The sequence below is a fragment of the Grampus griseus genome, assembly GCF_964374135.1.
Source record: "Grampus griseus genome assembly, chromosome: 6".
Classification (NCBI taxonomy): Eukaryota; Metazoa; Chordata; class Mammalia; order Artiodactyla; family Delphinidae; genus Grampus; species Grampus griseus.
Genome location: NC_139000.1, coordinates 7,807,735 through 7,820,497, shown reverse-complemented (window position 1 = coordinate 7,820,497; position 12,763 = coordinate 7,807,735). Strand labels below are relative to the sequence as shown.

General features: G+C 58.6%; 1 protein-coding gene across 1 annotated transcript; it reads right to left on the bottom strand.

Annotated features, from left to right (window-relative positions):
• Positions 1-2,355: 2,355 nt before the first annotated feature.
• AK1 (adenylate kinase 1) lies at positions 2,356-11,235 on the bottom strand. Its single transcript, XM_082657192.1, has 7 exons — positions 11,154-11,235; positions 8,144-8,182; positions 6,577-6,612; positions 6,259-6,422; positions 5,338-5,454; positions 2,891-3,082; positions 2,356-2,645 (listed from the first exon to the last, which is right to left on the bottom strand). The coding sequence occupies exons 2-7, from the start codon at positions 8,148-8,150 to the stop codon at positions 2,577-2,579; spliced, it is 585 nt and encodes a 194-aa protein (XP_082513318.1). The 5' UTR covers positions 8,151-8,182; positions 11,154-11,235; the 3' UTR covers positions 2,356-2,576.
• Between the last annotated feature and the right edge of the window lie 1,528 nt (positions 11,236-12,763).

Here is a 12,763-nt window from a genome sequence, read left to right as displayed (position 1 = left end):
TCCTGGACCTCTGAGTTGTGGTTATATAGGAAAGTGTCCTTATTTATCGGAGAGTCACGCTGAAGTCAGACTTCAGTGGTGAAAGGTTCTCATATCTGTGATTTACTTTAAAATAGCTTGGCGAAAGTAAAACAATGAAGTATGGAAAAATGTTAACAATTACTAAATCTCGGTGATGGGTATATTGGTGTTCATTATATTATTTCCTCCAATTTTCACTTTGAAATTTTTCATTAAAAAACAAAGCTCTTCAAAACACAAAAAAAAACAAAAAAAAAAACCCCACAAAGCTCTTTCTGAGCTTCCCATTGCTCTTAGGGGAAAGACTTGATACTTGAGTCAGCATTCAAGGCCCTGAGAGCCTGGCTGCCCACCACCCACCACCCTGCCTCTAGCCTGCACTCCTGTCCCTCTAAGGCCTCAGCCCTCCCCACAGCTGGTCCTCTCCACCTTTGAGACTCTGCAGAGCTCTTCCCTCTGCCCTTCCATGCCCTCTGTCTCATGGTGAAGCAAACTCCTCTGTACCCTCAAGGCCCCACTCCAGAGTTCCAGTTCAAGGCAACTCCCGCTACCAGGGGCTCCTCTGAGCTCTGTGCACTGAGCTGCCCAGAGCTGGTCTGGGTTCAGGAGGTGGGATGGAATTTTGTGAATATGGCTGCCCTCCTTCTGGGAGCCATAGCACAGCAGGCTGGGGGCTCGCGACCCCATCTTTTGCCAGCATAGCCGTTGCTCCGGAAACGTGAACTAAGGAAACCCTCAAAGGGAGGCTCGCAGTGGCAAGGATGGGGTGGTGGTAGTTACTGGAGCTGTTAAACATTTTGTGTTTTTTTTCAAGGTTTTTTTTTTTCTTTAGTGAATAAAGTGATTCCATGGTGAAGAGTTTGGGTCAGCTGAGGTTTCCATAAACTGAAGACACACCTGAATTAATGAAGCTGTAATTTTAAAAAATGAAGATATTGAAGACAATTTTGTCAGGTGGATTTCTCTTAGCTTTTTATCATCTTGGGGGCATGTTTTTCCACTCATCCTTGCGCTGATCATGACAACCTCAACAGACGACGTGTGTGTGCATGAGTGTGTATGTACATGCGTGTGTGCGTGTTTTAGCCCAGTTTGACAGATGCGACTTGGAGACCCTGACGTGGGCGGTCACAGAGTGAGTTGGGGCTTCCCGGTGCGCCCCAGTTGGCACGGGGCACAGAAAGACCAGCTGCAGAGACCTTCGGCCGCACCCCACCCAGGGCTGCATGACGCCTGCCTTCTAGAACCTATCTCCCCTGTGCTATCATTTATTGATTTCGTGTTCTTCTTTCAATAGACTCATCTTTTAAAACTTAAATACGTTTATTTTCAAGGAAAGTTTAAATAACTACTGTAAATGGAAAACCAGCCGCACTTGCTGTAGGTAGAAGGGGACACACAGGGGCACCCTCAGCCCCGCACAGGATTTCATTCCAGCTGGGGATGCCCTGTTGAAGGCTCTCTTGGCTTTAAAGGGAGCCAGCTGGGCTTGGGACAGGTGTTAGGGACACGTGAGCACCAATGGAGACTTTCTCCGTGATGAGGTCAAAGAGTGAAAGAGAACAGAAGAGGGAAGATGGTTCTCCCCAGGGGATTCCGGGGCGGCCCCGAAGCACCCCAGCCCTGCACCTCCCGGAGGCTGCTCTGGTCTCCGGTCCCACAGGCCACGGTAACTGACCACCCACACCCCTTGCTCAGCGTGTTCTCATCCTGACCTTGGGGGAGGGTTGGGGGGAGGGGGCACTGGTCCTGATTCAGATTTGGAAATGGGCTCAGGAGGGGCAGGTTGTGACCTGTCCAGGACCACATGGTGGGATCTCCTTCAGGTCCCACCTCATCAGGGAGGCACCCCTGACCATGACCCCCCCCATTCAATCCCGATGCCCTTTCCGGACCCTCAAAGCTTCTTGCACCAAGGAGGCCAACTCGCTGCCCACTCGGCCGGCTGATGTGTGCTGCCCCCACTGCCCAGGAAGCCCTCCCACAGCCCATGACCACACTGCCTGCTCCAGCCCGGTCCCCAGCAGGGGTTCGGGACAGAGAACACGCTCGGAGAGCTAAGGGGCTCGGGACCAAGGCCACACGACAAGGATGCAGAGGAACCCGGGCCAGGGCCCAGCTCTGCCTGACCACGAGTCCCCGAGAGCCAGGACCACTCTTCAGTCACCCAGCGTCCCCAGGCCTGGCACAGCCCAGGCCCAGCACGCCATGTGTGAAGAAGGGCCCTGCGTCTTCCAACGGAGCTAGGAGAGGGGCGCCGGCTGAGGTGGGCTGAGGGGCCCAGAGAGGAACGGGAAGGGGAGGGGCTGAGGACTCAAGGCTGGGGCGGCCACGCCATGTGAATCATCCCTGATGGAATCAAAGAAAAAGGAGTAAAACTGAATGTCCTTGGAAATTCCTTTAGTGCTCGGCTGTCCATGAAAACAGGATAAAGTGGCTTCCTCTGCTTGTGCTCCAGCCGGGCAGGGTGGAAGCGCTGAGCTCAGGCTGGGAAGGCCTTGAGTCAGGACGAGGGTGGGGCCGGGCTCTGAGCTGGAGAAGAGGCTCCAGCTTTGCTACTTGAGGGCGTCCAGGTAGGTGCAGACCTGGGAGAAGACGCTGTCCACGGAGCCTTCGGCATTGACCTGTGGGGAGATGGGCCATGAGGGCAGGATGCCGGGGAAGGCTGGGTGGGCCCCACCGAGGCAGGGGGCTGACCTCTCCCGGAAGCCAGGCCAGGCTCCCCGAGCCCAGCCACAGTGGGCAGCAGCCCCTCATCCAACCAGTGGGGAAACCAAGGCCCAGACAGGAGGGCTGGCCCAAGGTCACAGCAATTTGAGGCCAAGCCAGGCAAAGACCCAGGTTGCCTAGGGCGCCCTCGGGCCCGCACCTTGCGGATGATGCCACGTTTCTCGTAGAAGGCGATCACGGGCTCTGTGGCCTTGTAGTAGGTCTCCAGGCGCTTCTTGATGGTCTCTTCATTGTCGTCCACACGTCCGCTGGTCTCTCCACGCTTCAGGAGCCGCTTGGTCATGGTCTCAGGGCCTGCGTCCACATACAGCAGCAGCGTGGGATGTCCGATCTGCAGGCGGGGCACTATTTACAGGGGCCTCATTCCTGCCCCCTGGGGCCATCTCCTCCCCATTTTCCCACTTCTGAGGCCCCACTGAGACCCACTCAGACCTTCAAGCCCTTCCCGCAAGGCAGCCTGAGGGACCTTCCTAAAACCAATCTGCCCCGCCCCTCCCCTGCTCAAACCTCTTCCATGGCTCCCCAGTGCCCTCAGGAGAAAGTCCTAACTCCTTACCTGACCTACCCTTGCCCCCACCTCCTCATCTCGTGCTTCTCAGTCCTTTGCTCTCCTGGCTTCAGCCACACGGACTGTCTGTGGTCTGGGCTCTCATCCACCTCCTCCCTTGCCAGGCCTTTGCTCGTGCCGGGAACCTTGGCCAGGAACCCTTTCCCTCAATACCAAGTGCTCGCCTTCGGATTTGAGCTAAAATCTCATTCCTCTAGGACAGTCTTTGCAGATGCCCTCCCCGCCCAACCATCCCAGCTCTCTGCGACACGCGCTTCCAGTCCCCCTTTACTTCTGCCTCGAGCTTGTCTCAGGAGGACCTCTGGTTATTTACTTAAGGTCCCTCCCCCAGCCAGGCCTGGAGCCCCCGAGGGCAGGTAGGTGGTCTTATACCTGCAAGGCTGGATATGAACTTGACAAAGGAATAAGGAGGGCTGAGTGAAGGGGCGAGGGCCTGCTGAGCTCTGGGGGTTCTGAACAATGTCCCTGTCATTGCAATAAGCATTTCATCCGCGGGGAAGATTTGGAAGGGCCAGGAGGCCGACCTGTCCTCCTTCGGTGAGGCCCAGGCGCCCCCTGCTGTCCAGAGCCGAGAAGACCAGGTGCCCAGCCCTGTAGCCCAGTAGCACCCACAACGGCCCCAGGAGGGATGGGTAAACTTTCATTAACCACATTTCCTAGATGTGACCCTGAGGGCCTGAGGCGACATCATGCATCTGGTACAACAGGACGTGCCTCAGGGCTGCCTGGCATCTCACCTCAGGGTCCATGGCCTCCTAGTCTGAAGGAAACCCAGCCAATCCCCATTGCATAGATAGGGAAACTGAGGCCCAGACCAGGACAGACACTTTCTTGAGGTCTTGCAGCCATTTCGATGTCAAGGAATATAATATTCTCCCTCTGGATGAGGCTCAAAGCTATGGAAGCCCAAAGATGGCCCAGCCTCACAGAGACAGGCAATGGGGATGGAGGTCTGTCCTGCCCCAGGCCCCTAAGATGCCCGGTCCTCCCCGCAGGCATTCCCACTGCCGAGAAGCCCTCCCTGAGCCCGCACCCGCCCTCAGAGGTCAGCAGACCTCTCCCTCCTCCTGGGCACTTGCAGTTTCATGTTTCCCCCATATGGCCTGTGACATCAGAGGTATTGGTGTGTGCATCTGTGTGTGCACATGTGTGTGCATCTCTGTGCGTCCCTGTATCTGGATGTACTGCATCTGTGCGCACACGTTGCATGAGTGTGCGTGTGTGTACATTAGATGCTTGTGTACATGTGTGCATATGCCTCTGGCCTTGTGCACGTGTAAGTGTCTGTACCTGTGTGCACATGTACGTGTGCTTGTATGCCTGTGGGCACATATGCCTGCACATGTGTGTGTTTGAGTGAGGTGCTCCCCCACTGTGGAAAGTCTTCCTGGGGGACACCCGTGCTAGGCAGACCAGAGCCCTCATCCTCAAGGCTCACTCTTTCCAGCCAGACTCCCCATGGCACCTGGAAGGAGACTAGACGCCCCTCTGTGGCATTCAAGGCCTCAGCCTGGTCTGAACGTCCCCACCCACATCACTGCCGGTTGCCCTGCCCCACAGATTCTTTTCTCCCCACACCAGCGTGACCCTTCCAGCCCTATCCATGCTGTTCCCTGCCCCTCTGATCGTGTGTTTATGGGGTGCCAAGCCCCACTTTTGAAGGATGCATTCTCTCTAATCCCCACGCTGCCCCTCAAGGCAGCTGCGAACTGTCTGTCCCCATTTTGCAGTTGGGGACACCGAGGTTCAGAGAGGCAGCCTGACTGGCCCAAGGCCTCAAGCAGCTGAGCTGGAACCTGCGGCCATGTTTGTGAATTCCCCAGCCTGGTGCCTTCTTTCCTTCCATTCATTTTCTTCTAGACTTCTAGAAAGACTTCCAGAAAGTCTCCCTGGTCTCCCTCCTTGCCCACCCTCCCACCCGCCCACAATCAGTCTCTCTCTCCCTCTGCTCAGAACTGCCCATCACAGCAGCCTTCGCCGGCTCATCCCATGTCACAGCTCCAAGAGGTTGCACTTACCCTCCGCTCAAACTCTTCCCCCTGCTTCACCTCCCGGGGGTAGCCGTCGATCAGGAAGCCTTTGGAAGTATCTACCTTGGCCAGCATGGCGTCTCGCAGCATGTCCAACACTGTGTCCTGGAGGCGTGGCAAAAGAAGGCGGGGTCATGACCCCCTATTCTCCATCCCCTCCTCGGGCCTCTGCACGCGTTGCCCCACAGCCAGAAATGCCCTCTGCCCTAACACAGATTTCCCAAACAAGCCTCCCTCTCCAGGAAGCCTTCTGTGAACTGTGACGACTTGACTGATTGATCGAATCATTCATTCATTCGTTCATTCATTCATTCATTTCTTCATCCACTCAATAATATGACTGAGCCCCTCCTCCCAGCCTCCTGTCTGGGCCCTGAGGACACAGCTGTGAACAAAGCAGACCTTCCCTGCCCTCCGCAAACTCACAGTCTGCTGAGGGGACAGACAATTACACCGTGGATTTATAGTTTCCAAGCATGACATGGGTTATACGGACAAAGAAGGGAGGCTACTGGAGTATAAAGTTGGTGGGAGGGGGTGGTCTTAGCCTAAGTCTGAGGAGTCAGCAAGGTATGAAAGATGAGGAGGGAAGAACATTCCAGGCAGGAAAGAGTGTGATCAGTGTGAGGGGACAGAAAGGCCAGGGTGGTGGGAGTCCGGAGGGGTTGGTGGTGGGAGGGGTTGGTGGTGAGAGGGGTTGGTGGTGGGAGGGGTTGGCAGGGCAGGTCCTGGAGGCTCCTGGGAGCTTCCGGAAGGAACTTTCTGCCAAGGGCAGTGGGGACCCTCAGGAGGGTTCAGAAACAGGGAAGGTCATGGTCCGCCTTGCTAGTGTGTCATGGGCTTTGCTGGCTGGTGTCCACTCAGGGCCACCATCACCCCCCAACCCTCGCCCTGCCGGGGCCCACTCACCAGTGGCACCAGCTGCCCCTTCTCCATGATTTCCGACAGCATCTTTCCCCTGGCTGAGCCTGAGCTGACCTCAGCCCGCAGGAGGTCCCCGGTGGAGAGGTGGGTGTAGCCGTACTTCTGGACAATCTTCTCACACTGGGTGCCCTTCCCCGAACCAGGCCCGCCTGCAAGCGCCCGCCCATTCAGAAGCCCCGAGAAATGGGACAGGGTCTGCCCGGGTCACCCAGTGAAGCGGGGGCAGAGCCCAGGGTGCAGCCCCAGGCCCAGGCTCCCACCAGGGCTTGCAAAGCCCCTCCCTGCCTGCTGCCTTGGACTCACCCACCACAAAGATGATCCTGGTTTTCTTCAGTTTCTCTGTGGGAGAGAAAAGGGAAGCAGAGCTCAGTGAGTCACTGGACAGAGAACCAGAGGTACCTCTGGGATCCCAGGCCTGTGCTGGGCCCCAGGCAGTTGCACACACACAGCTCACGGTCCTGTCAGAGAGGCAGATGAGTCAGCCCAGAGTGAGGGATAATGGGGCGAGGAAAACTCAGAGACCGGGACAGGTCAGGGAGAAGAGGGTGTTCCAGGCCTGAAGGCTACGGGCTCAGCACACGCTGTGACGGCGACCCTCAGGGGCTCGGACGCCAACCCTCGCGTTGGCCGAGACGCCTGGTCACCTTGGGCGTTAGCGTCTTCCACGCTGCGGGCGTCTGGTGCCGAGCAGCAGGCCCACATGGTCCTGCTCTGCTGTGTCCCCTGCCCTTCCCCTCCCGGGCCCTGGGCCAGCCTGCCGCCTGCCTTCCCTGGGCGGTACCAGTGTGGAGTTGGCAACCACAACACACGTTGCCCTGGAGACGGTTGCCGGGGTGGGGGTGGGGGGCTCTGGTGGGCACGTGGAACCCTTGCCCGGAGAGGGAGGGAGCTTACGTTTCAACCTCTATCTCAGAACTCAGCAAGAGTAGCCCCACCAGAGAGGGGGGAACCTAGGCCTAGAGGCAGGGGCCTGCTCCAGGGATGCCAGAGCTAGGGCTGCGGCCGGGGCCTCTTCCCAGGCTGCCAGGCCTTCCCCGCTTCTCAGGGAAGTAGGAGCTCGCTGTGTGCACTTAGGAAAGAAGTCCCTGCCCCAGTGGGGAGGTGAGCTCGGCAGTTCCCCGGGGTCCTCCCTGCCACGGGGCTGGAGGTCTAGAGGAGCTGCCGAAGAACGACTTCTGTGGGTTCCCATCGTCTGCTGCCGTGTGATGGGCACAAGCCTGGGCGTGGCGGGGAGGCCACAGCCCAGTGGCAGCGGATGTTCAGAGGCCTGGGGGTGGAAGGATGACCGCCGGCCTCAGGCCGCAGCAGCAGCCAGGACAGCTGGGTTCCTTTAAGAGCCGCCCAGGCCGAGGCCCAGCGCCAGGGAGGGATGGGTGGTGCTGCCAGGAGGCGGGCCAGCCGGGATCTTGGCCCACGTCTGCCTCCAGGTCCCAGCCTATAGGAGCCAGGAGGGCCCAAGACATCCTCAAGACCCACCCCTGCTGGTCTGGGAGAGGGGCAGGAATGTGTCATTGTTTGCCTTGGCATTTGCACTCTTGGGGCCTCTCCACAGGGCAGGCTTTCCCTCACCAGTGCCGCCCCCTCTCCAGAAAGAGCCAGAGATTCAGCTCTATAAATACCAGTGTAGGAGGTGAGCTGTGGGGCCCTCAGGAGCCTCAAGGAGGCCTCTTCCCTTCTAAAAGTAATCCTGGAGCTGGTACATCCTGTGAGAGGCCTGAGGAAGATGCTGGAGGCCCCCAGATAGGCCCCTTCTAGCAATCCCAGAGCCACATCCAAACCCTCCCCGAATGTCTCCCGAAAGCACACCCCCTAAACAGATGGGCACACTGAGGCCCAGGCTGTGAGCAGGAAAAGAGGGGAGCTTCCGTACCTTCCATCCTGCTGAGGTCTGGGGAGCCGAGTCAGCACTCTGCAAGACAAGGGCACAGGTGGGGAGGGGGAGGGGGATTCTCCTGCCTCTGCTCCCACCCAGCCACATGGTGTGCCAGGCCCTGACATCCTCTGAGGGTGGAGGGGCTGGTGGGGGCAGGGAAGGCCCAGGAGGCTGGGAGGACTTCACAAAGTCCCCTTTCCTCTGGATGCCTCCACTGTCCTGTCCCTGCCTCCTCCCTCTGGGGCCAGACAGCGGGGGCAGCACCGAGGGGCATAAACAGCCACACCAACAACTGCTGAGCTGCTCCCCTTGCGATTCCCAGAAAACAGGCCCTGGGTCCTGCATCTGCCCGACAACTTGACAACGCGCCCCAGGGCCGGGAGGAAGGCCCGGAGGCAGGCAGGTGGGAGGGGAGCTGCACGTGTCCTCATCTGGGATGAGGTTTGGACTAGGATGCTCAAAGGGACACAGAGGCCCAGGGTGGGAGAGAAATTTGCGGGGCTGCTCACGTGACCACAGCCTGTACGGTCCTCAGCTGAGGAGGTCCCCAGGCTCTCACCCTTGCACAGGCCCAACTTCCACCCTTGATGTGGCCCCTGCCCACACCTTCCCTCAGTGTGTAAATCAAGCCCAATGCCTCCTGGGACCGCCCCCCCCCCCCCCCCCCCGCTCTGCATCCACAGCCCCAGGGGTCTCCCTCCACCTTCCCTTCCCATCAGTGCCTTCAGAGTTACTGCAACACATCTTTGGCCCCCACTTCTTTACTCCCCACCCACCAGCCCTCCCCAAGGCCGCCAGCAAACATCAGAGATACTCTTGCCTTGGCCTTTGACCCTCAACCCTTGGCCAGCATTCCTCTTGCCGGGGACATCCCCACCCGGGGCCCCTACTCCACCCTCTCACTTTTGGTGTCAGGTTCCCAGGACCCCCATCCCTGCTCAGCCAGCCCAGGCCTCCTCTCCCAGCCCCAAACATCTACAGCCCCTGGACAGGCCCAGAGACCCCGCAGACCCCGAGCCTCTAAACAGTCCCTCCCATGTCCCCAGCATTGCGCCCTATCACCCAGCCAGAGGCTGCAGTCAGAGCGGACGCCCTTCTCCCCACTCACATCCACCCCACACACGCGAGCCCCAGCCCTCCCCTCCTGAACGTCCCTCCAGTCCGTGTCCTCACCACCACTGCCGTGTTCCAAGCAGGGGACCTGGCCACTGCTCCAGCCTCCCGTGGGCCTCCTTACCTCCGTACCCCACCGGGCAAACTGCAGGGTTTTCTCTGACAAGCATCAAACCACGTCTTTACCTGCTTAAAACCTTTCCATGTATGGCCCCCTCAGTCCCCAAAATAAACCCTAACGTAGCTGACCGGGCCCAGCGAGCTGGCCTCCAGCACCTTCTGCAGCCTTATCAGCCACTGCTTGAACTGCTCCGATCTCCCTCACCCACCACGACCGTGTCCCACTCCAGGGCCCGGCTAATGTTGCACCCAACACCTGGATGCCCTTCCCCAAGGTGCTACTGTTTAGGACTCAGTTCAGGTGTCACCTCCTTCAGGAAGCCTTCCTGGACTCTGCTCTCCACTCCCATACTGGCAGGTGACCGTCGCCCAGCAGCACACACACCACACTGTACTGGGCCTCTCTGCTGTATACCGCAGGCCTGTGTCCACCACACTGGGCCTGGCCCCGGCTGAGCATAGCCCCGGGAGCCTCACTCCATCCTCACAGTCACCTCGGGAGGGAAGGAGAGACTTGCTCCAGGGCCTGGCTGGGGTCACACTTGAGGCTACGTTTTCTGCTGCCCCGGGCCTGGCACCCACTAGGTCCTTTAGCAGCTTTGCTGACCGTGCCGCTGCTCATGGGCTATGAGTTATAACCTCTTTCCTGCTGAGTGTGCTTAAGGAAGAGTAACAGCTGCCAGTGCCCCTCTGCAGCTGGTGGGGGAGGGAGAGGCCCCCAGGCCAGGGACAGCCTGCCGCGAAGACACCCTGAGGGGTGTTCCTGACCCCACCCTGCCCTGCCCCCTCCTGGTAACCTAAGCCCCTCTGTCCTGCTGGCACCTGCCACTTCTTGGTCCAAAATAACTTGGGTTGTGAGGAGTCCTCACAGAAGCCAGGGGTCCAGGACAGAGTTGGGTTACGGGCTCCACACCCAGGCCTTATAAGGTCCCCAAATCAGGGCCACGGCAACTCCTAATATGACGGGGTGGTCTGCTGAGGGGCCTGGGGAGCTGAGGCCCGATGGGACAGCGACTTCATCTCAATCACAAGGCAAGGCCAGGGCAAGACCCAGGTCTCCCAGCTTCTGACCAAGAGCAGCATTTCCAGTGGTTGGCAACTGGCTAGGGTTCAAATCCCAACTCTATCACTCAGCTGTGTGACCTTGGGCAGCTGCTGTACCCTCTCTGGGCTTGTACCCCCAGGCCCAGTCCTGCTGCTGCTGGAGAGTCCTAGGTAGGTAACTGAGCAACACGCAGGAAAGGCCCCATGGGCTGTCCCAGGGCTCCCACAGGGCCCCTGCTTTTCAGGAGGCGGGGGCAGGGGGCCAAACATCCAGGGGGCTTCCCGTCCCCCCAGCACTCAAAATGACATGACAGGATAGCTCCTCCCATCACCTAGGCTGCCCCTGCCCAGGTCCTTGGGGCAGGCAGTCCAGCCACAGCTCCCCCTCCCCAGTCCCCAGGTGGGACGTGCCAAGGGCAGGGACCTGGAGCCCCAAGAGTGCCGGCAGGACAAAGGGGTGACTGTCGCGGAGGCTGGGAGGGAGAGCAACACACACACACACACACACACACACACACACACATCCACAATGGCACACACAGTGTGGCACTAATACCCAGAGCAGAGCCTGGGGAACAGGCAAGCAGATGCACACAGATCGCAACCATGGATACAAACACACAGCCACGCAAACCCGGAGGACGCCCTGCCACACACAAACACGCACCCCCCACTCCCCGCATGGGCACCCCCCACACGTGCACAGGCACGCACACGGGCACACACTGACCTGAGGGAGGGGTGCGGGTGGGCACCGGGGACAGCGTGTGCCCTGCCCGTCCTCGCCGGCCGCCCGCCCGCAAAGGCGACTATTTATAAGGCTGTCAGCAGCGCACGGCATGCCGGGAGCCAGCGCTCCTTGATGGCAGGGAGGGAGGGACAGAGGGAGGGAGAGCGGACCAGGAAGGGAGCGGGCACTGGACCAGAGCGGAGCCCTGATGGGAAGCCAGGCCAGCGCCCTCGCCGTGCACCTGCGGGTGGCTGTGCCTGCACACGCGTAGGGTACTTTACAGCTTCCCCAGGGTTTTTCATTCCTTCGTCACCCCCACTGTGCCCGCATCACTCCAGGGGGACGGGACCAGGCTTCCTGTATGACAGCTGGGGAAACATACCCAGAGAGGAGAGGCTCTCTGCACAAAATCCCACAGCAAATTGGTGGCAGAGAGAGGCCAGGACCAGGCATGGAGGGCACCGAGGCATGGATTCTGGGGGCTTTGCTGGCTGGACAACGTCCCCCAGCCCCTCCTCGGATCCTGCCCAGAGGTCCCTGGGCCAAGACCCACCTGGAACTCCTCCTCTGTTGGAAGGGACCCAAGAGCTCCTCTGGGACAGTAACTTCCCGGGACTCCAAAGACCACCCACATACCCATCTCCGAGGCGGTGGTCGTGTAGATTATAAAAAAAAACCCAGCCCTGCTCCCATGCGGCTGCCAGGCAGCTCCCAGTGAGGCTGTGTGAGGATGTGGGTCATTCAGAATGCTGAGGGCACCCAGATGGGGGACTGACAATCCTGATAAAAAAGAACAGCTCCCATTAATGAGACTCAGTGGGCACCAGGTGCCAGGCACTGGACTCAGACCATGTCTGTCAATCCTTAAACACAGAGAAGGAAAGTGAGGGTCACAGTTGTAACAGAACTTGCCTGGGGTTCCCAGGTAGAGAGTGATGTATTTACCCAGCATTTTGCATGAGACCGGGACACAGCAATAGGTGCCCAGTGATGTAGCAGAACAGAGATGAGAGCCTAGGACCCTGCATCTTCAGAACTCAGGCACTTGACCACTAGACCACATCACGACCTTGAAGGCAGCAGCCCCAGATGGAGTGGGTTGAATTTGGAATTTGTCTTGCAGGCACAAAAGAGCCATGGAAGGTGTTTAAGCAAGAGGATGAGACTATCAGAAGGGTGAGACCACCTTAGATGGGTGGTTTCTTAGCAACAACAGCAACCTGGACTCCAGGAGGCCTGGGCCTGATCCCAGCACGGCCACCTGTGACGTCAGACAAGGTTCTTATTCGTTGGGATTTTAGTTTCGCCATTTGTGGGAGGGGTGAGTAGTGGGTCAGAGGGTCTGCCTTAGAAATTGTTTGAAAGGCCCTCTCGAAAGCTGTAGGTGGTTGTGTGAACTGGCAAATTGATGATGGGGAAAGCAAATTGATGATGTCAATCAAACTTTCAAATGTGTCTTTCTATTCTTAGGAATCCCACAAGTGGGTGCAAAACGTGTACAGGATGTTCTCTAGTGCCAGTGGAGACTGACTGACGGGAGGGACAGTGGCACAGACAGTCAGGCTGGGGAGATGGCAACTGCCCTAGAGTCAGCTGGAGAAAGGAAGCTG